This window comes from Myotis lucifugus, unplaced genomic scaffold (assembly GCF_000147115.1).
Source record: "Myotis lucifugus unplaced genomic scaffold, Myoluc2.0 scaffold_485, whole genome shotgun sequence".
Lineage (NCBI taxonomy): Eukaryota > Metazoa > Chordata > Mammalia > Chiroptera > Vespertilionidae > Myotis > Myotis lucifugus.
The window spans coordinates 88,640-115,006 of NW_005871533.1; the positions used below are offsets into that span (position 1 = coordinate 88,640).

Consider the following 26,367-nt stretch of genomic DNA (forward strand, 5'->3'; position numbering starts at 1 on the left):
AGCCTGGGAGTGCTGAAGTGTGAGGGGACGGCTCTCTCTCTCACGGAAGACTGGGTCTGCAGGGGAGCTCCCAGGGAGAACGCCAGGGGTCCCCCAGGCTGGGAGGCAGCAAGCTAAGAGAGGGCAAGGGTCCCGAGTGGTTTCCTCGGCTCTGATGGTCTCCAGGGAGGAGAAGCTGTGACGAGCCAGCTCCCGGAAGTTTCTGGAGGGAAGGTGGGTGCAGAGAGAAGGTCCCCACTAGAGAAGGGCTGCTGAGACGGGCACTAGGGAGACCGCTCCACGGAGGGGCAGGACAGGGATGCACAAGGAGGGACCATGTCTCTTCTCCCCTCTCCCCTCCCTGCCACCTCTTGTCCGTGACTGTGCTGCTCTGAAGGGAAACGCAAGGCCCTGGAGCTTGGGGGTGCAGCAGAGGGAAGAGCAGGAGGAAGTGGGGACGCAGGGGAAAGCAGCACCTCCTGGAAAGCTGAGGGGCCGGGATGTGTCAGGGAGGAGGGGCGAGCTACGGACACGGGTGCGGAGACTTGACATTCAGGTCACCGTGGAGGGGATCAGGTGGCGCTGGTGGCCTTTCCATTTGCTGAGGGAACAGAAATCCTGGAAGGGGCCTGAGCCAGCGAGGAGGAGTTGAATCTGAGGTTTGCCCGAGGATCGGGGCCGAGGGGATCTTTAGGGCCAGCGTCCCAGGCAGGAGCCAGGAGGGCAGGAGGTGCCCTTGGCCCATACGCACGAGGGCTCACCGTCACACACACGCTCACACGCACACCCTGAGGCTGGGATGAATGGGACGATGTTCTTGGCAGGGCTGTACCCTGAGAAGGGAGCTGAGCACCTGAAGCAATCACTTTAGGGTGGGTCCAGCTTAGGGGCCGTTTGCAAGATCCTGGCCTGGGGGAAAGGTGTGGGCTGCTGGGCTTGGCAGGAAGAGGGGGTTTCATGTTTCTGAGCGGTTTCTGAGTTCCCATGGATCTTCCCTGGGCCTGGAGCTAAAAGGAGGGAGGCTGTGGGAACAGGAGCTCCTGGGACCCGTGGCTTCACGGAGGCCAAAGTTGCTCCCACTGCCTGCCGTACCTGGAGCCCCGAGAGCAGGTGAGGTCTGAGGATGTTGGGGAGAGCCAGGATGGAGGGAAGGGTCCGGAAAAGGGCTCTGCATTTGCGGGGGTGGGGGGGGGGACGACTTGGGGCTTCCAGGTCTGGTTATGGCGGCTTCTGTGCTGAGGGGGAGTGGCCTGGTGGTGTGGCAAGGAACTGAGATAGGACTAAGCCAAAGATGTGAGGGTGTGTGTCTGTGGGTCTATGTGTCTGTCCATTTGTTTGCATGCCTCTGGGCTTGCCTGCATGTGTCTTTGTCAGTGTGTGTCTACCTGTGTGTATGTATGTGAGCATGTGTCTTGATTTGTGCACGTGTGACTGTGTATGTATTTGTGTGTTGGAGGGGTAGTGCACCGAGAAGCCCTTGCAGGTGGTAGATCACTGTTCAACATGTTGTGGGGCTGGACTCCTGGCCATGGCTCTTTCCAGAAGGAGCCTTGTAGGGCTTTCAGAGGCCGGTGCCCTTGTGAAGTGTTCTGTACACTCCTTGGCTGCACCCGGCACCAGCTTGCTCACCTTGGCCCTCAGCGCGGACAGAAATTCACTGTTGATGTGGCGTTGCGAAAGACTGTTTGTGTGCAGGAAGCCTGGTTATGAATGGAAATGTATGCGCGTGCCTGTGGGGTCAGTGGGACGGCCCTGGCCCTGGGGCCCTGCCCCATTCTCCAAGCAATTACCCAGTGCTCGCTGCCCCGGAAGTCCCACCTGCTGACTACCAAGTGATGTTAGATTAGAAAGAATTCCACTCACCTGCCGGTTCCACTGATCCCTCACCTGCCAGCTCCTCCTGCCAGGCTGGCTCTGGGAAGTGGGTGAAAGGCGATGCCAAGACCACGCGTGGGCCCCTGGCCACCTCCCAGGGGGTGATGCTCCTCTGATACCTGGTGTGGAGGCAAGAGGGACGGTGTCAGCCGCCCAGGAAAGGTGGCAGGGGAGCCGGGGAGGCTGGCAGCTTCATTCTGTCCCCTCCCTCCCCAGGCAGCCCAGGCACTGGTAGCAGTGGCAGCGAGGCCGTGGCAGCGTTCCCAGCAGAGGATGCCCCCGGCCCTGGAGCGCGCCGAGGGCTGCTGGGCCTGGGTGGTCCTGCTGGCCGCCGTGGTGGCCCAGGGCCTCACCCTGGGCTTCCCCACGTGCATCGGCATCTTCTTCACTGAGCTACAGTGGGAGTTCCAGGCCAACAACAGCGAGACCTCCTGGTTCCCCTCCATCCTGACGGCCATGCTCCACGCGGGGGGTAAGCAGCCTGAGGAGGGGCCAGGGAGGGGCACGAAGAGCCACAGCCTCGCTGGCCTCGCTGACCTCCTGCGTCCTCTCTTGGAGGCCACAAGCTTTGCCTTTCGGGTGAATTCCTAAGATTTCACTGGATTTCAGCAGGGCCCGCTTGCTCCCTGGCTTGGAATCCTGGGTGGGGCGGGGCGGGGCTGGGAAAGGGCTGGGGAGGCACCTTAGATGCTAAGCCAGTCCTCTCAATGGCCACTGCGGGATGGATCCAGACTAGAGGAGGCGCGGCCTGAGGTCCAGCTGGGAGATCACCCTGAACCTTAGTTCCTTCCCCTGCAACATGGGGGTGACACCCGGCGTCCTGCCCACCTCGCACATGGGATCGTAGGGAGATCACGAGGGAGGGAAATGTCAGCCGCTCTGAAGGCTTGTATCCTGGAGACCTTCATCCGGGCTTCAGACAGGAAGGGGGCTCTTTGAAGACACCAGGAGCAGAATGGGGGCATTGCCAGAGCCCCATCTCTCACCAGGCAGCGAGGGGGAGTTGCAAGGGCTGGGGGATGGAGGAGACAGCCCCCTCATATCCTGGTGGGCTCCTCCAGGACTGTGACCACCTCACCCTGACCCCAGCCATCGGGGAAGGTCAGGAGCTGTCCAGGCAGTCTGCCCAGCAGCCTCGGGCTCAGGGGCCTGCCCCAGCTTCTGGTTGCTGTGGCCTCCAGGGAGGCCTGGTCACCTGGAGCGGGGTCTGGTGGGGCCGCAGGGCTCGCCCTGCGTGAGGGTGTGGGGTGCTTGCCTAGCAGACCCCACCTCCCTGCCTACCTCGTGCCACTCCCTCCACCTGGCACCAGTAGCCTGCTTGTTCTTCCACTTCCTTCCCTCCAATCGGGAGGGAGGACAGACTGCGAGGTGCCACCTTTGCTGGAATGACCCTGAACCTGTCACCCCGGGGCATGGGCTCAGGGCAAGGGGAAAAGGCCAGGCCGAGCCCAGACCGCATGACCTTTTCGCTTGCAGGGTTGGTGCAGAAGTGGGCGTCGCAGAGGGCTCCTTCCATGCAGCCAGATGGTCTGGGCCAGAGGCTGGGAGCCGGGCATCTAGTGGCACCCCCACTCCCCAGCCAGCTTTCGACTCACTGTCCCCTGGCAGGCTCTCCAGCACCTCAGTCGGCTTGGGATTCCTGTCTGTCTGTCTCTCTCACACACACACCTTTAGCCCATGCTCAGAGACTGATAGACATTTTAAATTGGAAAGTATCGTTGATCCTAAGCGCCCCCCCCCCCCGCCTGCTCCCACACATTTCAGAGATGAGGAAAGCAAGAGCAAAGTACAAGGCCTGCCCAAGGTTGCAGAGTGAGTCTGGCTCCTGCCAGAGCCGCCCTGCCTCGCAGCGCCCCACCCCAGCACCCTCAGCTATCTCAGCTATCTCAGCTAAGCTGGCTCCCGGCCCAGGCCCACCCCCGACTCCATGACTCAGGGCTTTCCCCAATATCACCTTTCCCGAGACGGTCACAGTGTGGTGGTGGGGAACCTGTGTGGGCCCGTGGTCATACCCACGGCAAAGCCTCGCCTCTCCCTCTACTGCTGCCTCTGCTTGATTATCTCTGAGGATGGGCTGCTCACTTCCCCTTTCACTCCCCATCTCATACCGGCTACACGCACACACCCCCTCTTCACCCCAGACGCACACCCACAAACCTCGTGCGCACACACACACTTTCCCCGAAACTCAGTTCCAGGTACTTGGGGGCAGGGCACTGGGCGAATGGGGCCTTGCAAGGTGCTGAGGAGCAGCTGGCCAGGACTGGCTGGATCTGGGCCCGGAGAAAGCCGCTCAGGATGGGGGTGGGGTGGAGGAAAACAGGCCCCTCTCCAGCAGCAGCCACACATTGGGTGCTGGGCTCTGGTGGTGGCTGGAGGTGATGGGGGAGGGGAGAAGGTACCCCACCCAGTTTTCTCCAGAGGCCAGTGCAAAGGGGTGTAGAGTGGCCCAAGGCCCCAGCTGCTCACCCTAGACAGGTGGGAGGCTGGAGGGAGGGCTGTGGCCAGTCTTCTTGAGGATGGGGTAGGAGTAGGGACAGGGGTGCTCATTACGATTTAGATACCTGGGGCCCCCTCACCCCCCTGAGACAGATCCCCCCAGTGAAGAGCGCACCTCGCCATGAGCCAGTCCTGTTTCTTGTCTGGGTCAAACTGGACATTGGCAGCACGTCACCTCACACCTGGTCACCCCTCCCCCAGCCGGATTCCTCATTCTGTAGGAGAGGAAACTGAGGTAGAGAGAGAGAGAGCCTTGCCGGGGTCCCATGGCCAGTCTGGCAGGGTGGGCATCAGGGTCCAGGACTGCTGGCTCCAGGGCTTATGACCCTTTAAGCCTCCTGGCTAGCTCCTGCTGGGACCCCTTCCCGGCCTCCCCGGCCCCCTCCCTCTGGGACTCCTCAGCTGCTGGCTGGCTTCTCATCCCTGCCCCTCCTGCCTCCACCCACAGGACCCCTGTGCAGCATCCTGGTGGGACGCTTCGGCTGCCGAGCCACAGTGATGGTGGGGGGCGTGCTGGCCAGCCTGGGCATGGTGGCCAGCTCCTTCTGCCGCACCCTCGGCCAGCTCTACCTCACAGCAGGCTTCTTCACAGGTGATTGTCATTCCGTTTGGAGAACTACTGGGCGCCTATTAAACAGTGTCACATGCAAGTGAACAGGGCAGGCAAAGCTCGTCGCTGGGGCTGCTCACAGGAGGGAGCCCACAAAGGGGAGAGGCCAGGGACAGATAAATGAGGAGCATATCTGATCGCGACAAGACAAGTGCGTGAGAAGACAGGACAGCCGATGTGACAGCGTCCTGGCCGAGGGTGGTGGTGAGCAGAGATTAAACAAGGAAACATGTAAAATGTCAAGAACGCCCAGGGTCGAAGGGAGGCTGCTGTTTGCAACAAGCAAGCGGAGGAGGCCTTGAGAGGAAGGGGGGCTGGGCAGAGAGCTGAAGAAGGGAGTCGGCCCCTAGGTTCTGGGGGGAAGGGCATTCCAGGCTGAGGGGACAGCAAGTGCCAAGGCCCTGGGGTGTCCAGGGGCAGTGCAGTGGCCAGTTGAGTAGAGGGGCATGAACAAGGGGTGGAGGCTGGATGGGGGTTCGGTCGTAGTGAAATGGGAAGTCATGTGAGGGGTTCGGGCGGCTGGGTAAGTGACATTCATCTGACCACTGTTTGCAAAGCACCTGCCAGCTGGCCGGGGTGTTCAGAAAACACTGCAGGAGGCCACGCACATGTAGTGCAGGGAAGAGTTAAGGGTGACCCAAGAGCAGGAAGGCTGACCCCAGGCCTCTTTGCCCTGAGCTGCTGGAAGAATGAAGCAGCCACTAACCACCCTGGGAAACGAGGGGAGAGAAGGGGGGGGTTGCAGGAAGACGGGGAGCTCAGGTGTGGGACAGGTCCTGAGCTGAGCGAGCTGTTGGGACATTCTGAGAGGGCTGGTATTCAAGTCTTGAGCTGAGGTGTCGTCCTGCTGTTTACAAAAGGAGAGGGAGGACTGAGCCCAGGGCGCTCCCGTGTGTAGTGGTCCAGACGGGAAGAAGTGACAGAAGTGGGAGAGCCCAGAGGGTGGGGTTTCTTGGGAGAAAGAATGAAGTTCGAGAGGAAGAGGGAGGGGTTCAGTGTGCCAAGCGGCTGCCGGTCGGTCGGATCGAGTGGGGCCCAGGCTCTCTGGATTTGGCAATGGAGAGGTTGGTGACCTCGGCGAGAGCCATTCTGGAGCAGAGGTGGGGGTGAAAGTCTGATGGGAACAGTTTCAACAGAGCACAGGAGGAGGGCAACGGGAGATGGCTGAGCTGATCGAACCTTGCACGAAATTTCGGTGGAAGGGGAGCAGAGAAATGGGCGGGGACCCAGTAGAGGCTGTGGGGTCAAGGGAGGGTTGTGTTTTGTTTTTAATGAGAGAAATAACAACGAAGGAGCATGGTCTAGAAAAGAGGAGAAAAACGGGTCATGCAGGAGAGAGGGACATTGCTGGCGGGCTATGCCTCTGAGTGGACAAGATGCAGGGCAGAAGGAAAGGGCTGGCCTTGACTGGGAGCACCGATGGTCCACTGTCAGTGGCGGGAAGGCGAGGCGGCTGTCAGCTGGGAGCGAGGAGGGGTGAGGTGTGGAGTATGAAGAGGAAGAAAGCCCGGGCGTCATCCAGGAGGAGGGAGAGCAGATGGACGACAGATCTGGCCACCCAGGGCCCGCCTGAGGCCAGTGGTCCTGGCCGGCTGTGAGCTTTCTCTCCAGAACGTCCAGCTGTGCGGGGGGCAGGCGCAGAGTGGGTGGGGAGGCGGCTTCTGCGCTGAGTCAGGGGAGGGAAGTCGGGGGAAGAGTGTTCCAGGCAGAGGGAACGCAACAGCCATGTCCTGAGGGAGGGAGCGGCGTGGTGTCCCGAGGAAGAGAAAAAAGCTGATGTGGCTGCCTCCCGGTGAGTGACGGGAGCGTGGCCTGAGATGGCACCCAAGAGGTGGCGGGAGCCAGATGGTACAGAGCCTCCCGGGGCATAGTAAATACTTGGCTTTTCCCCTCGGTGTGATGGGAAGTCTCTGGAAGGTGTTAAGCAGGGGAGAGGCTTACTTTGATTTTAAGTTGTTGTTGTTTTAAAAAATATATATTTTTTGTTTTTTTGGTGTTTTTTTTTAGAGAGTGGAAGAGAGAGGGAAAGACAGAGAGAAACATCGACGTGAGAAAAGCACGTTGATTGGTTGCCTCCTGCATGTGCTTTGACCAGGGCCTGGCTAGGGCTAAAATATATATATATTTTTATTGATTTCAGAGAGGAAGGGAGAGGGAGAGAGAGATAGACACATCAATGATGAGAATCATCGATTGGCTGCCCCCTGCACTCTCCACACTGGGGACCAAGCCCGAAACCCAGTCGTGTGCCCTGACGGGGAATTGAACCATGTCCTCCTGGTTCATGGGTCAACGCTCACTGAGCCACAGCAACCGGGCTGATGTTAAGTTTTTAAGGATCACCTGGGTACTGTGCCAAGGGGACAGGTGTGCCCCTGGCGGCCTTGGGAGGGCAGATCTGAGGGGCGGATGTTTCTTGGGAGGAGAGCAGGCAGGCTGACTCCATCTTAAATCTCTGGGGACCTGGAGGTAGGTTTGGGCTGGAAGAGAAGGAGAGCAGATGTGGGACATGACCCCGTGACCCACTGTGGGAGGCCCCAGGACGCCCTCGAGCTGGTCTCCCCTCTTCCACCACAGGCCTGGGCTTGTGCTTCAGTTTCCAGTCGACCATCACCGTTTTGGGCTTCTATTTCACCCGCCGGCGGGCGCTGGCCAACGCTGTGGCTTCGGTGGGCGTCTCCCTGGGCATCACACTCTGGCCGCTGCTGGCCCGCCACCTCCTGGAGGAACTGGGCTGGAGGGGCACCTTCCTGGTCTTCGGCGGGGTTTTCCTCCACTGCTGCGTCTGCGGCGCCATCCTGAGGCCCGTGGCCCCCAGCGTGGCCCCTGCACCCAGAGAAGGCCCTTCTGTGCCCTCCAAGACACCGGCGCCCGGCTGCCTGGCCGCATGTGGCCGGGCCATCCTGCGCCACCTGGCCTTCGACATCCTGTGGCACAACGCTGGCTACCGCGTGTTCACGCTGGGTGTCACGTGGATGATCCTCGGTTTCCCGCTGCCACAAGTCTTCCTGGTGCCGTTCGCCATGCGGCACGGGATCGACGAGCACAAGGCCGCCCTGCTCATCTCCATCATCGGCTTTAGCAACATCTTCCTGCGGCCCATGGCCGGGCTGGTGGCCGGCCGCCAGAACTTCGCCAGATATCGCAAGTACCTCTTCAGCCTCGCAGTTCTGCTCAACGGGCTCACCAACCTGGTGTGCACGGTGTCGGCCAACTTCCGAGTGCTGGTGGTCTACTGCCTGGTGTACAGCGTGTCCATGAGCGTGGTGGGCGCCCTCTTCTTCCAGGTCCTCATGGACGTGGTCCCCATGGATCGGTTCTCCAGGGCCCTGGGCCTCTGCACCATCCTGGAGAGCATCTCCATCCTCATCTCCCCGCCAATGGCTGGTGAGGCCCAAGAGGGAGGGCGTGGCCTGGGAGGGCAGGGTTAGGGGTGAGGCGGAGGGAACAGTCTGGTGCCCGTCCAGCATCCCAGGGGGAGGGATTGGAATCTGTGATTTTCCCCAAGCACCTCATGGGACTGGCTGCAGCCTGTTCCCCAGCCGGCACTCAATCTGAAGAGTTAAAGATGGGGGTTTGGGTACCACACTTAGCTGAGTCTGTCATCTTCCTCTCTGTACCTGTTTTCTTATCAACAAAGTGAGGATGAGAATAGAATCTACCTGGTGGGCTTGTTGTGAGGGTCACAAGTTATACCGTTAAGCTCTAAGTAGAGAAGATGGCAGAGTAAGTACTATGCACGGATCGGCTGTTATTGACATCCTGGGTCTGCCACTTCCTGCCCGTGGGACCGACCCCGCACCTCATTGACCTTCTCTGAGCCACAGTGTTATCTGCAAAATGCAGAAAAGGACACCTGCCGTCACCAAGGATTGGCCTGTGCCTGTCACGGTGCCCACGGCCGGAGGCAGAGACTTCCCTCTGGGGGGAGAGAGAGAGACGGCAATCAAAGTGAGGAGACGTGTTTGGGGGCCCAGGGGCGCTTTGTGCCGGGAGGGAAACGTGCAGGTATAGAAACAGAGCCCCACACGAGAGGTGTGACATGCAGAGCAAAAGGGAAGGTTTGTGAAGCCTTTGGTGCCGGGGGACAGTCACACAGACAACGCGTGGCTGCCGTCATTACAGTTAGATGACGGGGACTCTTGCCCCGAGTGTGGAGTGGGAAGGCCCAGTTTCCACGGGATCCCCCCACCCCACACGCCAGCAAGTGCAGAGAGCTCGCTGGGAGAGGCCTGGGGGGCCCAGGGCGTGGCCGAGCCGATCCCGATATCCCGATATCCCGACTTCACTGGCCCTTGCTCCCTGCCCCCCGGGTGAGCGAGACATGCCCTTAAGTGCTCTTTGGCCCGAGGACTCTTCCTGCCTGGGCCAGAGGAGGTCTAGTGTTTCCTCTCCCCCTCACCTTTACCAACTATTTACTGAGTGCCTAGTAGGTGCCAGCCCCAGTTCCTAGTCCTGGGGTTTGACAGAGACAAAACTAAAAGCCCTGCTCTTACGGAGCGCACAGGGCCGTGGGGGGCTGGCAGCCCTGGGCCGTGGCCTAACTTGCTCTCTGTCCTTCAGGGCTCGTCCTGGACAACACTGACAGCAACTTCAGCTACGTCTTCTACATGTCAAGCTTCTTCCTCGTCTCCGCCGCCCTCTTCATGGGTGGCGGCTTCTGTGCGCTTCAGAAGAAGGAGAGGCAGGGCAGGCCGGCCGAGGCGGAAGCAGCCGTCCCGGAGTCGGCCCCGCTGCGGGCCCTCGGCAGGGAGGACACAGGCAGTCCGGAGAAGCGGCTGTGCACCGAAGAAATCATGTATGTGACCAGCGTCTGAACCCCAGGATCACATGTGTGACCGGCATCTGAGCCCCGAGGGCAGTGAGCGAACACTGCCTCCGCCCAGGAACGCGATGTCCTGCTGTTTCACCGGGTGAAGCCTGAACCAAAGGGCTGGCCGGCCCGCCCCGCAGGTCGGGACTCAGCCAGGGGCTGGGGCCTTGGAGGCTGGCCTCCGAAGACTCAGGGTTCCTTCCGACGAGCAGAATCCAGGAGCCGGTCCTCCTGACTTTTTTCCTTGGGCACCAGGGTACTTGGGGCCCAAGAAGGTGGGTCTGAGCTCTGCTTGGGTCTCTCATGGCCGACGGGGCTCAGCTGGCTGCCCACTGCCGCTGCTACAACTCAACACACCGGGCCTTCAGGTCCAGCCTGGATGCTTCTGAGGTGGCCTCTCTGTCCTTCTCCAGCTCCAGACAGTTCCAAAGAGCCCCCTAAGCCCTCCTGCCCCCCTTCCTCCCTGTGGCCCAGCCCTTGCCCTCGGGGCTGCCCCCAGCACCAGTTGCTGGGCCTCCCACTGATTGGGACTCGGGAAGAAGGGCCTTGGGAGAGAATTGGTGGTGGCCTGCAGCCGTGGGTGGCCAAGCTGCGGATGAGCCTGGATGCCGGGTTCGGACAGATTAAATGCTGGCGGAGCGCCTGTCCTGGCGTCTGTGCAGCCGTGGGTGGCCAAGCTGCAGATGAGCCTGGATGCACGGTTCAGACAGATTAAATGTCGGTGGAGCCCCTGTCCTGGCGTCTGTGCAGAGAATCGGAGGGGAGCACCTGACTTGGGTCCTTGAATCAGTGAAGTCTGAGGAACCCCTACACCAGCGGTTCTCAACCTGTGGGTCGCCACCCCTTTGGGGGTCGAACGGCCCTTTCACAGAGGTCGCCTAAGACCATCGGAAAACACATATATAACTACATATTGTTTTTGTGATTAATCACTATGCTTTCATGATGTTCAATTTGTAACAATGAAATTGGGGGTCACCACAACATGAGGAGCTGTATTAAAGGGTGGCGGCATTAGGAAGGTTGAGAACCACTGCCCTACACAGTCAGCAGAGCCGGCTCCAGGGTCTCATTCCTTTGCCCCACCCAGTATTGTGACCGGGAAGATTAGTGCTGGGGTTGGGTGGGAGACGCCGGACAGTTGACTGAGCAGGGAGGGTCGGATTGCTAGGCAGGGCCCAAGGGCCTCTGTGGAAATAGAGCTGCCCTCCCAACAGAAGCCCTTCTGCTCCCCTCTCCCGCCCTCCTCGTCTCCCTGCTGTGTCAGAGGCGTCAGCCCTGGGTGAGTAGCTGGCTGGGCCAGCTGCCAGTCCCCCCTGCTCCCCATGGGCCTGTGTCTGTGGTCTGGAGGTCAGAGCTCTCCCCACACACCCTTTGCTGGTGCCCTTCCTTGAGGTCGTCACCGTGGGGGGGCGGGCTGTCATCAGCGCAGTCTTGTCCCAGCAGGGCCCGACCGAGGGAACCAGGGAACCGAGAAAGTTTGTTTGAATTACACACAGAAGTGTTTCCTGCAGCAAGCTATAAACCCCGGGAGCTAATGAAGCAGGAAAACAGGCCAGGAGAAGTCCTCCTCCCCCTTCAGTCCTCCCAGCTTAGCAGGGGCTGCTCACGCCCAGGGCCTCGTTTGTTGATTCAGGCTCAACCAGGCTCCAACGAGAAAACCTTATCAGGAGGATTGATTTTATTTTCATGATCCGCCTCTAGCCTTCCTCCTCCACTTGTCCAGCCGGCCTGAGTAAGCATCCTTGGGGTTGTCCTGTCCTCTCCAGGACCCTGCCACGAGTGCCCCCTTATGGCCAAAGAAAGTAGTGCAGAGGCGACAAAAAGGCTAGGATAGTAGAGACCCGAGTTCGCGTTTGACTCTGCCTCAGTTTACTGTGTGCCTTTGGGCAAATTGCTCAGCATCTCTGGGCTTTTAAAAAGGAGGAGGCTGGCCTGGATAAGTTAAAGTCTCTTCCAGTTTGAAAAGTCGGATCCTGAAGAGCCCCACTACCTGCCTGCTCCCCACCCCGCCACCACCCACAGTTTGTGAACGGAAGGGGGAAGGCCTGGGCACATTTTACCAAGTCCTATCTCCTCCATCTTCATGGAGTGGAAAAGGAGGGAGTCGGGTTGGTGAGTAGGTAAATGCTTTTGGTACTAGTAGCTCCCAGGCTTTGAAACGTGCCTCCCCTAATAGGCCCACTTCCTTAAAAGATTTCTTTTAAGGAAAAAAAGATTATCAGTGAACATTCAGCACAAAGAACTCTGACTTCATCTGCCCCAGGCAACAGTAACCATAATCACCAGGCAAATATTTATTAAGCATCTACTGTGTGCCTGGGACTGGACAGATAACCAGTAAGAACTGGTGAATGCCCTCAACACAAAACCAAGGGCTGAGAATATTTCCCCAAGGAGGGAGGGCCCCTGAGGTCTTGGGAGGAAACACAGGAGGGAGGATGGGTGGCCCATCTGATTCCAGAACCACACTTGGCTGGTCTGGGGCAGTTCCCGAGTAGCACAGGGTGGAGCTCGTTTCCATGGTGTCCACAAGCCTTTGCTGCTCTGTCCGGCCAGAGGCAGAGAAACCCCCTGGCCACCTTTGGCTGAGTGAACATCCCCAGGTCGCATCCGGTCCCCAAAGAAGCAGCCTGGATATCCAAGCACCCAGACTATGGCCATAACTATGCAGGCCCAGGGCGGGGGTCGGGGGTGGGATGGTGCATCAGGCAAAGGCTGACCACAGGGACCTGAGCCCGTGGGCCTGCTCCCAATGGGGCTGTAGCAGGTGGAGTATGGCCCAGGGCCAAAGGCACATGGTCCTTGCCCTGAAGAAGCTCACAGCCCAGGCCTCCTTTACCTTCACATTCAAGCACCGTGGGAGTGCGGTAGGACCACCTCCTAACCTGGTGCTTTATAAACCCAGTGCCTATGAGGTCCCGGTCACACACTACCTTCCTGAGAAGCCCCAAGAAATAATCGGGCCGAAGGGCTTCACCACCAGGGCTGCTCCCCAACCCAGAAAGCGGCCAACACCGTACATTTGGGTGGGTGCTGCCCCAGCGCTCCCTGTCCACCTGGCGGGCAAACAGCCTTACCCGGTCCCTGATATTTCAGACCAGAGGTGGAGGGCTCAGCTCGGGGCTGGGGAGCATGGGGTGCCAGGCTCTCGCGGCTTCTTGGAAAAGGGCCCGTGAGAGGGGGGGCTCAGGGAGCTGGTGCCCACGCTCCAGTGGGGCGTCCTTTGGTCGAGGAGGCTGGCCTGTGCCCCCTCATCAGATGCAAGGGGATCTAGCGGTGGTTCTGCCTCGACAACCGGCCAACTCTGGGCTCCTAAGGGCCCTAGAGATGCTGTTCCAGCGGTTCTCAACCTGTGGGTCGCCACCCCTTTGGGAGTCGAATGACCCTTTCACAGGGGTCGCCTAAGACCATCGGAAAACACATATATAATTGCATATTGTTTTTGTGATTAATCACTATGCTTTAATTATATTCAATTTGTAACAATGAAAATACATCCTGCATATCAGATATTTACATGACGATTCATAACAGTAGCAAAATGACAGTTATGAAGTAGCAACGAAAATAATTTTATGGTTGGGGGTCACCACAACATGAGGAACTGTATTAAAGGGTCGCGGCATTAGGAAGGTTGAGAACCACTGTGTTGTCCCCGTAAGCATCCACAGCCCTTCGCCTTGGGCCCAGGCGGTGAGGCGTGACGTCTACTGCGCATGCGAGCCGAGCTCCACGACGGCCCCGCCCCTGGTCCGCCTGGGCCAACCCCGCCCCGCCCTCTGGGGCGGAGCTAAGCACGCCTTCCGCCGGAAGTCCGGGCTCCAGCGGGAAACCGTACCCAGCAGCTCCCTCCTCCGGTGCCCGGTCGCTTCCGTGTCTTCTGCGCCCCAGTTTAGATTTTCACGCCCAACTCTTCCACAGTCCTGATCACACCACATCCCAGTGCCAGGTGCAAATCACTGCCCAGCCCGAAGCTAGGAGAGGAGCCTGTGTCCCGTCCGGGCCCGCCCTCGCCCGGGGAGGTCCCGCCCGCCTCTCCGGCCTCATCGGCCGCACTCTCCTGCTGTCCCCCGTGCACCCTCCGCCACCCCGGTCATGGCGCAGAAGCCGAAGGTAGACCCCCACGTCGGACGGCTGGGATACCTGCAGGCGCTGGTCACGGAATTCCAGGAGACGGAGAGCCAAGGTGAGAGCGACGGATGGGCGTCCGGGGACAGGGCGGGGATCCGCCCGCGCCCCTCGCCCCGGACCTGGCTCCAGTGCCGCTTTTCCGCTGCAGACGCCAAGGAGCAAGTCCTGGCCAACCTCGCCAACTTCGCCTATGACCCCAGCAACTACCAGTATCTGCGACAGCTGCAGGTCCTGGATCTCTTCCTCGATTCGCTGTCGGAGGAGAACGAGACCCTGGTGGAGTTTGCTATTGGTAAGGATGGGGCGGCCACGGATGCCTGATGGTGAGATAAGCGAGTCGGAAGTGAGTGGTTGGGAAGAGACCTCGGGCAGCCCCTCACCGCAATGGCAGCCTTCGGGGCGCACACGGTCCGGGCCACAGCGAGCGGGACCCTCTGCCTGCTGCCTTCCCACCTGCTTAGAGATGAGATCATAAATGAAGGGATGGATTGAAGCCACTCGGAGAGAAAAATATTTAGAGTGCTCTTTTAAACATCTTTATTTTAATGTTTTCCTATCAAGGAAAGTAGGGGTGACTTAGGATCACTTATGGTCTAAGACAGCGGTTCTCAACCTTCCTAACGCCGCGACCCTTTAATGCAGTTCCTCATGTTGTGGTGACCCCCAACCATAAAATTATTTTCGTTGCTACTTCATAACTGCAATTTTGCTACTGTTATGAATCGTCATGTGAATATCTGATATGCAGGATGTATTTTCATTGTTACAAATTGAACATAACTAAAGCATAGTGATTAATCACAAAAACAATATGTAACTATATATGTGTTTTCCGATGGTCTTAGGCGACCCCTGTGAAAGGGTCGTTCGACCCCCAAAGGGGTGGCGACCCACAGGTTGAGAACCGCTGGTCTAAGATCTATTGAATTATTCACTGGACAGATAATTATGGGGCATGAACTGTGTGAGCAAGGTCCTGTCCTAAGTGCTGAAGAGATGGCGAACAAGTCGGGGGAAAGGCCTTTGCCCGCAGGGACAGGGGGAGGCAGATGGTGGGCAAACCAACAAAAAGGCTGAGGCTCTGAAGGACATTCACAGGATGATAGGATAGGGCAATAGGAGATGGGGCGGCCCCACTTCGGCCATCATGGGCAGGCGGATGTGATGGGTGGGACACCCTGAAGCAGGAGGATCCAGAGGAAGGCTGATGTGTCAGGAATGTGGCCAGTGAAGTGAAGCAGAGAGCGGGACAAAGTGAGGTTACAGAGGTGGCAGCACCAGAGACGGCAGGGAGGGGCTTAGATCTAGGCTGCGGGAAAGAGTTTGGAATTTATTCTGAAGGCAAACAAATTATTTTTTCAGCTGCATCTCTAAAAAAATAACATTTTTCGCCCTCGCTGGTTTGGCCCAGTAGATAGTGCGTCAACCTGCAGACTGAAGGGTCCTGGGTTTGATTACAGTCAAGGGCACATCCCCTTTAATTTCCTGTAACCTAGAAATTAGATTGAAAGCCTTGATAGAATCAAGTAACACTCCCCCCGTCCCCCCCCCCCCCCGCACACACACACACACTCCGCCGAATACATCATAGGTGAGTGTGATTGAAAATTTTGAAAGACCACCCATGTCTGCCCCTGATGTTTGTGGTATTGTGGCTAGAGTCCAAATGGGAGTCACCCCTGATCTTCTCACCACGACAGGTCTTCACACACGTGTGTGGACATCCCAATTCTGTTCACACCCCACACACACCTGCCTGTGGCCTCTCCTCGGACTTAGTGTGCACACCAACCATGGGGTTCACCCTCGGAGTCAGGAATCCAGGAAAGGCCCATGCGCTGTGGGAGGAGATTCAGGGCCTGGTGTGGGGAAGGGAGGACTTTGGGTAGGTTCTCTGGATTTTTTGGCCTGTGGAGCGGGCCAGAGTGAGTACTGCTAGAGCTGAGCCAGGGGCAGGAGCCCCAGTGGCCCATGTCTAAGAGTGGTGCTAGTGTATGTCTCTGCCCCTCAGGAAGATTATTACGCTAAATAAATATCCGTAGTACTGAGCCCTCTGTACCGGTGGTGAAACAGCACCTCAGTGAGGTGAGTCCCATTGCCTGAGGCTCACACTGAGCACTAACTGGAGCCAAATTCTGTGCCCAGGGGACCCGGCTGCCGGAGCCAATGCCGGAGTCCATTGTGTCTTCTCCCCTGGTTCCCATGGCACCTGGCCACCTCCAGCATATCCCTGGGATGGTTCTGGTGGCAAGTCGCCCCTGGCCCAGGTTTTAAATGGAACTATCACCAGGAGATGGTACTGCTCAAGGTAGGACAGGGCGTGGGAAGTGAGTGAATTATGGGGAACCAGATATAAAGCCAGGATCTCAGCAAATACTTGAATGAGTATTCCGAGCTTGTGCCCCACATAAAAACTCTGGCAGCCTTTGGCATTAATTTGGAAATGTTTGCCCAAAGCACCATGGGTTGACTCTCAGGCATCCTATATGCTGCGTGTGCACACCTGCACCATCTTAGATGCCGTATGGAGGCATAAAGGGACCAGGAGAGAATCCTCTACTTCTGTGAAAACTGGTTGAATACTAGGACATCACAGAATACTTGACAGTCTTGTTACCAAAACAGGGTTCAAATAGGTTGCCTCCCAGAATTCAGTTTAAATCTCTTTCCTGTGCTCTATTTCCTGTAATACACGTAGCTGCCACTAGATGGTGGTGGTGCTCAGTAAAAGGCAGGTATAGATAAGTCCTCAGGGGCCTCTCTGGAAAACAGTATTTAGTAAAATTGAGGCTAGGTTACCCCATGACCCAGCAGTTACAGTCATCGGATACATGCATATCCAGACACATGTGCAAAAATGGCACTAGCAAACTTGTAACAGACAAACTAGAAACAGTAAACAGTAGGATGGATACCAACATTGTGGGATGTTGCTACTATTTAGCAACAGTTTAGTAAATGAACAGTCAACAACTACATGTCATAATGTTATAATTTAAAAAAAATTTTTTTTAATTATTTTTTGTTAATCCTTACTGAGGATATTTTTTCATTGATTTTTAAAGAGAGTGGAAGGGAGAGGGAGAGACAAAGAGAGAAACATCCATGTGAGAGAGACCCATCGATTGGTTGCCTCCAGCACACACCCTGCTCAGGGCCAGGGATCGAGCCTGCAACCCTGATATGTGCCCTTGACCACAGTCGAACCCGGGACCCTTCAGTCTGTGGGTATCGATGCTCTATCCACTGAGCCAAACGGGCTAGGGCAGGGGTGGGCAAACTTTTTGACTCGAGGGCCACAATGGGTTCTTAAACTGGACTGGAGGGCCGGAACAAAAGCATGGATGGAATGTTTGTGTGAACTAATATAAATTCAAAGTAAACATCATTACATAAAAGGGTACGGTCTTTTTTTTTTTTTAGTTTTATTCATTTCAAACGGGCCCCGCGGGCCGTAGTTTGCCCAGGGCTGGGCTAGGGCAATAATGTTATAACTGTAACGGTAAGCAAATGGTGCTAGACACAATAATACATACAGTGTGATTCCATTTCTATAAAGTCCCCCAAACAGGCAGAAGTGGGCAATAGTGTTTAGGGATGTGTGGAAGAGACAGGAATGGAGGGAGACTTCTTTAAAAACCCTATATTTTAGGTTAAAAAGATAAAAGGTCTGCTTAGTAAAAATTATGTCATTAAATTATTACAAACCAGGAAAGTGTTTACCACAGAGAGAGAATTGGTTGAGGAAGGGACACAGGCTCTGGATTGCTGACAGTGTTCTTGTTCTTGACCTGGGGGCTGGTTCCACAGGCATTTGCTTTATCATTGCCAAACTGACCTGTGTGTGTCAGCCCTTTGCTGTGTGTGTGGTTTGCAGGTATGGCCCTGTGCCAGCCTCTGGGGCTGTGAACAGGTGCCTTGTTGATCCACATCTGTGCGCCAGGGAGGGGCCTCAATCACATTATTTCATTCTCTCTGCCCATTTTACTGATGAAGAAACCAAGGCTTAGAGAAATTGAGTTGCTTGCTCTGGTCACCTAAATCCTTAGTGGCGGAACTGGTTCTAACCGGGTCTGCCCACCATGGAGCCCTTGCTCCGTCCTCATCCTCTGGGCTCCCCCGTACATCCTTTTCGCACTGATCAGTCAGGCTCCTGCGGTCCTGCAGCTTCTGCTTGAGAAGTTCCTCAGCCATCCACCGGTGGCAGTTCCCCTTACAGGATGGAGGTGGTGTGGAGGTTCTCACCCACTGCTCCCTTCCTCGCTGGCTCAGAAGGCTGGCCCCAGGCTGGCCTCATGGGGACGAGGGCAGCCTCCACCATCTTTCCTGACTTACAGAGAGCCAATTCCCCATCTCTTAGTTCTAGGCACAAGGAGTGTGTGAGTGTGTGAGAGAGAGCACATGTGCGTGCGCGTATACGTGTGTGTTTGAGTGTTATTAATTTATGTGAATGCATAATTGATTCACATGGTACAAAATTTAAAAGGTATTGAAAAGTAACTCCCTCGCTAGCCTTCTCTGTAGCTCACCACTGTTACTAGTTTCTTAAATATTTTTTGGAATTTGCAAACATGTATATATCTATATGAATATATTGTTACATGTTCTGCACATGTGGTAGTATACTATATCTATATTCTGCTTGCCTTTTTTTTTTTTAACTTAGCAGCATATCTTGACACACCTGCAGTGTCAGTCATTCTGTAGAGCGGCGTGGTGTTTGTTCCCTGGCGTGGAGGCACTGAGGCTTAGCCACGCTTAGGGATGGGTGTTTAGCTGCTTTCCATTTTGCCAACACAATCAGTGTTTCAGTAGATACCTTACTGGAGTTTCATTTCTTACTTGTGGGTCTATATCTGTAGGATAAATGTCTTGAAATGAAATTCATCAGTTTAAGTCAAAACTCTATTACAGGGTTTTAAAGAAGTCTCCCCCCATTCCCATCTCTTCCACAGCCCTCTCCTCATGAAGAACCAGCAACTGTGAGCATCTATATTATAAAAGGCCTGTGGCCCTAACACCATAACGGCCAAAGACCAGCGTGGGTGGGCAGGGCTGCGCAATGCTTCTAGTAAACATATATTTGTCCCCCACGCCTCCCTTCTTCTACATAATGGTAGCTTTTTTAATACACTGTTCTGTCCTCCAAATTTGAAATTTCAGAAAGAACCATTTTCAAGATGCTAAAGTAAAACCCAAGAACAAATAGTCCCAAGAACAAATGAAGATTTTTGACTTGGGATGGACTGTGGCCAGCCCGGGGCAGGCGGGTCCTCAGAGGTAGTGATGTCTTGGGCCATCTCTCCAGGGCCCCGCCCCGCCTCCAGGCACCAGGTGCTGGCTAAGCATGTGTCAGCATGACCTCATTTAATCCCTGGGACAGTCCTGGCTCTCCCAGCAACAGGCCCTACTTGCTGTGTGACCCACAGTCACCTACCTGACCCCTGAGAGCCTCCAGCTTCCTCATCCCGGGCCGCATTTGGGGGTTTCTCTTTTGCCTCTCCCAGGGGTTTCTGTGGTTCCCTGTGTCTACAAGGGCCCTTCTTTTGCCTCTTGTCTTCTTTTCTTTTTCTCTCTTGTCTGGTTTGTCCAAAACGTCCACCAGCCAGTTGAGACTTGTTCTCGTTTTTGCTTGGTAACCATTTTTAAATTGCAGCCTGGTGAACATACAGTACAATGCACGTACCTTAAGTACAGTGGATGTACGTCAATGTAACCAGCCCTGACCAGGTTTTAGAAAGGTCCCTCGTGCCCCCTCCCAGTTAGTGTCTCCCACCCCAAGGTAACCGCTAACCTAACCTCTATCCCCATGGATTACTTTAGCCTATTCTTGAACTTCATATTAGTGGGATCATGCAGATGTATACTCTTAAAAAAAGTTGTTATTATTATTAGTAGTAGTATTTACTGATTTTAGAGAGAGGGGAAGGAAGAGGGAAAGAGAGGGGAAGGGAGAGGGAGAGAGAGAGAAACATCAATGATGAGGGAGAAGCATCAATCAGTTGCCTCCTGCACACCCCCTACTCATATGCCCTGACCCGGAATCAATCTGGTGACTCTTGGTTCATGGGTCGACACTCAACCACTGAGCCACTCAGGCCAGTCAGGATGTGTACTCGTGTCTAGTTTCTTTCACTCAACGATGTATCGACCTAAGAAACATCCAAACCTGTAGGGAATTTTTATATTTGAGTCAAACTGACAATTGCTGAGAAGCAAAATCTCAATGGACTGAGAAAATGATCCAGAGAATGACAGTTTTACAGCTTAATTTATACATTAGAATCAAAGGAGGAGATGTAAGGGGCGGCTACCCGAAATTCATGGGTGGTGGATTAGGGAAGCGGGAGAAAGCCAAGCGGGGAATCTCTGAGAGTGATAAAGAATAAAACAGGGGGACACTTCTTTACATTGTAAACATTTACAGCACATAGAGGTAGTGTGTGGGCAACAGGTAACAATGAAGGGTTCTGTGGTCCTTGCTGTGGTGCTGCAAAAAATTACAGGAAAAGGTGGTATGTTATCTCACATGCAAAAAGACAGCAGGCAGGCTCACTTAAGATGAAGATTGGCCCTTGTCAAGGAAGCTCTAGGCCTAGGCTGTGACCGCCCGCCATGACCCACTTTTCGTTAGGAATTTTTAGTTCAGGTCATCCTGTGGTTCCTCTCCATCTCTGCGTCTGTGGGCCCACTGTGCACAGTTAGTATGTGGCCCCCTTTTCTTCCACAAATGTTTTTGACATTCATCCCAATTGTTAGGGTATTTTTTTTTAATCCTCACCTAAGGATATGTTCTAGAGAGAGAAACATCATCAGTTGCCTCCCGTATGAGCTCCCACCAGGGATAGAACCCACATCCTAGGTATGTGGCCTCACTGGGAATCGAACCCGCAACCTTCTGGTGAACGGGACAGCGCTTTAACCAACCACCCGGCCCGGGCTAGTTCGTGTTTCTGAATGAATGTGCCTGATGTGTTCATCCATTCACCTGTTGTTGGAGATTTGAGTTGTTTCTAGTTTGGAGCCTTTATAAAAGACCCTCCCCCCTGTGTTTGGACCCAGGCACTTGTGAGCTCTGGCAGGTACCTGATCCATCCGTGGAGGCTCCCAGGCCTGCAACTGGGGCACAGGGCACAGGTGGGGCCTGCTCTCCTGAGGCCTCCTGCCCCCACCCTGCAGGGCTTGCCATCTGGTTATCCCCTGGCTTGGGTGGCAGTGTCCCGCCCAGGCACTCCTGGGTGCGATGATGACTCACCAGCCAGAGAGTGATTGAGTCCTCATTGTCTCCTACTTTACAGCGAGATAAGTCCTATCCCCACCCCTGGGTTGCGTCTGCAGGGTGGATAGGAGGCTGGTTCACACTCTCAGGGCAGGAGAGACGTGCAGGTGTGTCTGAGAAGCCTGAGGCCTCCCCAAGCATTTGCACTGGTCCCTGTTCCTAGTCGAGCCTGGCACCTGCCCACAGCACAGTTGTCCTTGGAGCTTCGGGACACCTTTTCCCATGGTTGTGGCAAAGGGCTCCCATCTTCTGGGACTTTGGACGAGTTACTCCACAGCCTTGGCTTCTGCTGAAATGGGGGTGAGGGTAATACTTTTTGGGGTTCATTCGTGTCCCCGGCATGTGTCCAGTGAGTTTCCACAGCTGTAGGTGCCCGGGATACAGAGGGACACCAGAGAGCGGGGCCCTGCCTTATGGTGCGCAGTGACGAGGACAGGCCGCAGTACAAAGACACAAGGGACGGCCCAGTGTGCCAAGTGCTACACGGGTGAATGGGCACGGAGGGAAGATTGACAGGAAGGCCTGGGGGTGTCCAGTAGGCAGGGACCTCTCCATCAGAGCCTTGTCTCCCTCCCCTCCTGACCTCAGGAACGCCACTCAGCCCCTTGCCTCCCTCAGATGCACCCTGTCTGGGAGCCACAGCCCGGATCCAGAACTACGGGGGTCCAAGGTGGGCTGGGTCTCAGGGAGCCATCCCATGCAGCCCCCAACCCTCTGCAGGTCAACCCTTTCCTTCCCTCGCTGCTTTAAAACCTTCCAACAAATATTCCTGGAGTGCCCCTTGGGTCAGGCACCGAATAAGACAGCCGAGGCTTGTTTTGTTTTTTGTTTTTTAACCAAAGAACGTGTGAGCATTTAATGAACTTCCCTCTATGTGGCTTCAAACTATCAGGACACAGCCCGGCCTGGGTGGTTCAGTGATTGAGCATCGACCTATGAACCAGGAGGTCATGGTTCGATTCCTGGTCAGGGCACATGCCGGGCACATGCGAGCTTGATTCCTGGTAGGGGAGGGGGCGTGCAGGAGGCAGCTGATCAGTGATTCTCTCTCATCATTGATGCTTCTCTCTCTCTTTCTCTCTCTCCTTTCCTCTCTGAAATTAATAAAAATATCTTTAAAAAAAACAACAAAAAACTATCAGGACACTCACACTCACACACACACACACCTTAATCTTCTCCTCAGCTCTTCTGCTGAAGAACTTGGCCTCCATGGTGACAGGCTGCTGTGGGAGCCTCCCCTTCCCCAGGACTCTAGTAGGGACCGCACGTCAGTGATAACAGCTCCACTCCTCTGCTCACCGACCACGGCCCACAGGTTATCGAGGTTGACAGTGGGGCAGAAGCTCTGGGTCCTCTCTAAGTGCTCATGCCTCAGTTTTCCCAGAGGAGCCCAGGCGGTAACCCTGGGAGTTGGTCCTGTGATGACGCAAGGCACCCGCAGTACCTCGGCCTCCCGGGTGCTTCCTGTGCTGGCCGATGTGGCCGTGGCTCACACGGCCCCCGGGTTTCCGGGTCTTCCTCCGTCTGGGTGGCAAGTCGTTGGGTGGCTGGGATGCAAGAGGAAGCTGAGGTCTTGATGGCAGACACGCACCTGCTAGTGGGGCCTGGCAGGCAGTGACAGGAAAACGGTCCGCAAAGACGCCTTCTCAAGTGTTCTGAGCACCTGAGAAAATGGATCGGGGTGGTGAGGAGTCCCCCAGACCCGGCGGGGAGGGGCTAGTGGGGTGCTCCAGGGAACCCTCACTGGTGAGGGAGCAGAAAGTGCTGGTTATCAGCAAGAGGGTGGCAGTTTGTGAAGATCTGGGGCCAAAAGGTCCCAGGGTTGGTGACTGTTTTTTACTTTTAAAAAAAGTATATCAACCATTGAACTGGCTGGACCGAGAGGTAAGTGCCCACTTTCAGGCTAGGCCGTGGCAGGCAGGCAGGCAGGCAGGCCTTTCTGGAAACCAGAATGGGCTTTGGATCCCTTGTCCCTGGGCCACCTTCTCACAGGCCCGGGCCCTTCCCTGCGCCTCAGTGGCAGAGAGCAGCAGAAAGGGGAGAAGGGAGGAGGCTGGGGCTGAAGCGTCCAGACTTACCTTGCTCTCCCCCAGGCGGCCTCTGCAACCTGTGCGCAGACAGGGCCAACAAGGAGCACATCCTGCAGACGGGGGGCGTCCCGCTCATCATCAACTGCCTGTCCAGCCCCAAGGAGGAGACTGTGCTGTCCGCTGTCACCACCATCATGTACCTGAGCTCGCCAGGCCCCAGCTCCCACCCCGAGCTGACCGCCACACCCGTGGTCCAGTGCATGCTGCGCTTCTCCCTCTCGGCCAACACGCGGCTCCGGAACCTGGCCCAGGTCTTCCTGGAAGACTTCTGTTCCCCGAGCCAGGTGGCCGAAGCCCGCCGCCGGCCGGCTCACTCTGCCCTGGGCATCCCCCTGCCAAGGACCGAGGCCCCACAGCAGCCCTGACCCACGGCGACCTCAGGGCCGCGGTTCTCTTACTGTCGGAGACAAGACCGGAATCCTGGTGGGGGCTGGGAACAGGAGCCGCTAGCCCCCCCGAGCACCTTCTCCCCAGCTGGTGCCTTTTCAGCCGTTTTAAAGGTGAGTTTCCTCAGCCTGCCAGGCACTGGCACAGGATTCAGGTGCTAGGAGAGGAGTTGAGGAAGACGGACTTTGAGATGTGGAGAAGGAAGTCAAAGGCAGCGCCTTCTTCCTAGGCTGTCCTCAACCAAGGGACGGCCCAGGGCCTGCCACTGACCCACCCACTGCCAGGCTCTCCCTCCTGTAAGAAGCAACCTGGGCCCAAGGTCCAGAGGCTTTTGCAGAAGGTGGTTCTCCTGAGAGCAGCGGGGCCTGGGGCTTCGGGAAGCTGCCCGCACTTGTGGGGGTAGCCTGATCCCTTCACTGAGGGCCTGGGGTCATTGTGAGGAACAGGAATGAGAAGCCTTGTTGTTAACACTATCTCAAGGCTCTGGGCACCGGGCATAGTGGGTGTTGGCCCAGGAGTAACCATTTATCCACACAGGCCATTTGCCAGGCTCAATGGGAGGGCTTCCAGGATGAAGACGTGGTCCCTGCTCCTGTGTGACGCAGCCCAATGTCTGTTAACGTGACCATCATGCATTAAGACCCAGGCCATGAGGGTGGTGACATCAGAACACAGGCACAAACCCTTGGAGCTGCGTCTTATCCCCACCCCCCCATGTCCTCGCCTGAAAGCCCTGCCATCAGTGAGGGGGAGTCCTTGCCCCTGGAAATGCGTCTCAGGAGGCTTTGGGGATGCAGGTGGAGTGGTGCGCAGGGAGACAGGACCAGATACTGACCGAAAGTGTGTGGCTCGTAGTCCAGTGTATGCTGGTCAGCACAGGGAAGGGGTGTGGGGCACCCATGGGAAGCTGGGGTTCAGGAGTGGTGGGGAGTCCTGGTCATCTGTACTCCCTTAAGGTTGACCTCTCACATGACCAAGGGAGGGCAGCTGCGAGAGGAATGGCATCCAGGGGGCAGGGAGGTGGGCCAGGTCCTGGGGCCTCTGGGGAGAGGGGGAAGGCCTCTCAGCCTTCATTCCAACGGCAGCCCTCGGGCTCCTGCCCTTTCCTCTCCCAAATAAAGAGCCTGAACAGAGCAGTGAGCCGAACTGTTTTATTAACAGGTTCCTGACTGACTTCCCACCGTGTTTCCGTGCCGCCATCTCGGGAGGTGCCAGGTGGCTGGCCTGTGAGAGTAGAGGTTGCTGTGTCCCCCTGCTCCCCAGCGCTGGGGTCACCGCACGAGGCTGCCCGGTCACTTAGCTCTGCTGGGCTTCCCCGCCGGCCTGTCTTCCCTTCCTTTAAGCACTGTCCACCGCCCTGGGGCCACGGCCGCGGTGTCCCGCTTGCTCTCTATGATCTCCCTCCAGTCGTCCCTCCAAGAAAGCAGCCGCCTCTTTTCGGGGGGCAGCACCAGGTGCTGGTTGTGACAGCAGGTGAACAAGATGTGCTCCCAGGCTGGGGTCTCCTCTTGGCCTGGGACGGGGCACGGGAGAAAGGCGGCACGCGATCTGTGAACTGGTTGTTTCTGCGCCCTCCCCCCAATCCCCGCAGGCCAGATGCCTGGAGGTTCCCGAGAAAAACAGATCCAACCTAGAATGGTGTCCTTGTCATCGATGAGCAGGTCCCCCAGGACCACCGTCTTGTCCCTCGTCAGGATGATGCGCTCCACAAACTGGGGCCCCAGATACTTGTCCACCCAGGAGAACTGTGTAGGGGGCACAGGTCTGTCAGTGGGGCCTCGTGGGCCCCTGAATTCAGGCCAGGGAGGAAGCAGTGTGAGTGGGGTCTGTGGCCTTTGACAGAGGCGGCTCCCCTCTCCCCCCCAACCCCCCACCTCCTGGGTTTCTGCTGGTTTATTTAGAACCAGGACTTGGAAGGGAAGTTTGTCTTGGGGCGGCCGCACCTTCTCACCCACACAGTGCTGGTACTTGGTCAGGGGGCTGGTGCAGATGAAGACCTCGGTGCTGCAGGGAAGGCCGGTTAGGCAGGGTGGTGCCAGCCCCCCACCCCCACCCCTGGCCCCTCCCTGCCTCCCTCACTCGTGCATGGCGTGCATCTCATGCATGGCTTCCACGGCTCCAGGGATGGGCTCCAAATCGAGGAAAAAGCCTGGGCTTTCATACACACTGGCGACTTTGTCCTGAAAGATACAGTGTTCCCATCCTGGCTTCTGCCTCAGCAGATCTAGCCCCAGCGGGGACCTCAAAGTCGCGGGGGGCGGGGGGGGCTGCCCCTATCCTGCTGTGAACTGTGTGTTCTGAGGTTAGACAGGAGGGGGGCGATCGGAAACGGAGCAGAGACCATCCGGCCCCAGCGGCGGGCTCCCCACTGGCAGGTGTCCCGTGGGGTCGGAGTTCCCGCTCCCGAGGATTTTGAGGTCACGGATCCCCTCCGGGCGCCCTCCACCCCCACTCCCTACCGCCAGGTCCGGCCGCAGGGCTCGGTACTGCTCGCGGGCGAAGAAGCCGCGGCGCTCCTCCAGCGGCACGTGCGGCTCCTCGGGGAAGCGGCGGCGGAAGGCCCGCAGGAGGCCGCCCTCGAAGTCGGCCAGCACGCCGTCCATGTCCACCAGCACACGCACGGGCCGCGCGCGCCCGCGCCGGCCATCGCCACCGCCATCGGCTTCCCCCTGTCCGAGCGCCGGGGCCTAAGTGGGAT

At 56.8% G+C, this 26,367-nt stretch overlaps 3 protein-coding genes and 1 long non-coding RNA gene across 12 annotated transcripts in view; 2 read left to right on the plus strand and 2 right to left on the minus strand.

The window, feature by feature from the left end:
• LOC111823418 overlaps positions 1-3,941 on the minus strand; it is a 4,309-nt gene extending 368 nt beyond the window's left edge. The window contains exons 1-2 of one of the 2 annotated variants that reach the window (XR_002826435.1): positions 3,809-3,941; positions 1,843-1,973 (exon numbers count right to left, since the gene is read on the minus strand). This is a non-coding gene — a long non-coding RNA (uncharacterized LOC111823418). Of the gene's footprint in view, positions 1-1,842; positions 1,974-2,536; positions 2,706-3,808 lie in introns of those variants that run through there. The other variant, XR_002826436.1, reaches the window with a different exon arrangement.
• SLC16A5 (solute carrier family 16 member 5) overlaps positions 1-10,687 on the plus strand; it is a 12,404-nt gene extending 1,717 nt beyond the window's left edge. The window contains exons 1-5 of one of the 4 annotated variants that reach the window (XM_023744746.1): positions 793-1,089; positions 2,071-2,326; positions 4,802-4,945; positions 7,541-8,350; positions 9,527-10,687. In XM_023744746.1, coding sequence (XP_023600514.1) covers positions 2,128-2,326; positions 4,802-4,945; positions 7,541-8,350; positions 9,527-9,780 — 1,407 coding nt within the window. In that variant the 5' untranslated portion in view covers positions 793-1,089; positions 2,071-2,127 and the 3' untranslated portion in view covers positions 9,781-10,687. Of the gene's footprint in view, positions 1-792; positions 1,090-1,849; positions 1,985-2,070; positions 2,327-4,801; positions 4,946-7,540; positions 8,351-9,526 lie in introns of those variants that run through there. The other 3 variants (XM_006103412.3, XM_006103411.3, XM_023744745.1) reach the window with 3 other exon arrangements.
• Positions 10,688-13,346: 2,659 nt separating this feature from the next.
• Positions 13,347-24,802, plus strand: ARMC7 (armadillo repeat containing 7). Of its 5 annotated transcripts, XM_023744748.1 has the most exons (4): positions 13,348-13,965; positions 14,059-14,202; positions 16,056-16,218; positions 23,286-24,802. In XM_023744748.1, the coding sequence occupies exons 1-4, from the start codon at positions 13,875-13,877 to the stop codon at positions 23,896-23,898; spliced, it is 1,011 nt and encodes a 336-aa protein (XP_023600516.1). In that variant the 5' UTR covers positions 13,348-13,874; the 3' UTR covers positions 23,899-24,802. The 5 variants fall into 5 exon arrangements, with proteins under 5 accessions (XP_023600515.1, XP_014301365.1, XP_023600516.1 ...); XM_023744747.1 differs by having other exon boundaries at positions 13,347-14,202; XM_014445879.2 differs by lacking the exon at positions 16,056-16,218 and having other exon boundaries at positions 13,347-13,965; positions 14,059-14,138; positions 23,286-23,426.
• Positions 24,803-24,806: 4 nt separating this feature from the next.
• On the minus strand, positions 24,807-26,341 carry NT5C (5', 3'-nucleotidase, cytosolic). The gene is made up of 5 exons (XM_014445877.2): positions 26,129-26,341; positions 25,749-25,849; positions 25,613-25,673; positions 25,300-25,414; positions 24,807-25,182 (listed from the first exon to the last, which is right to left on the minus strand). Exons 1-5 carry the CDS (start codon positions 26,270-26,272, stop codon positions 24,962-24,964), a joined length of 642 nt encoding a protein of 213 aa, XP_014301363.1. The 5' UTR covers positions 26,273-26,341; the 3' UTR covers positions 24,807-24,961.
• Between the last annotated feature and the right edge of the window lie 26 nt (positions 26,342-26,367).

Excerpts from the sequence above, each read along its gene's own strand:
- ARMC7 (XM_023744747.1), top strand. The coding sequence starts at position 13,875 with ATGGCGCAGAAGCCGAAGGTAGACCCCCACGTCGGACGGCTGGGATAC. Across the intron at positions 14,203-16,055 it reads CCTGGTGGAGTTTGCTATTG|GGGACCCGGCTGCCGGAGCC; the intron begins GTAAGGATGGGG and ends TTCTGTGCCCAG. Across the intron at positions 16,219-23,285 it reads AGGAGATGGTACTGCTCAAG|GCGGCCTCTGCAACCTGTGC; the intron begins GTAGGACAGGGC and ends GCTCTCCCCCAG.
- NT5C (XM_014445877.2), bottom strand. The coding sequence starts at position 26,272 with ATGGACGGCGTGCTGGCCGACTTCGAGGGCGGCCTCCTGCGGGCCTTC. Across the intron at positions 25,850-26,128 it reads CCCTGCGGCCGGACCTGGCG|GACAAAGTCGCCAGTGTGTA; the intron begins GTAGGGAGTGGG and ends TGTATCTTTCAG. Across the intron at positions 25,183-25,299 it reads TGACAAGGACACCATTCTAG|GCCAAGAGGAGACCCCAGCC; the intron begins GTTGGATCTGTT and ends GCCCCGTCCCAG.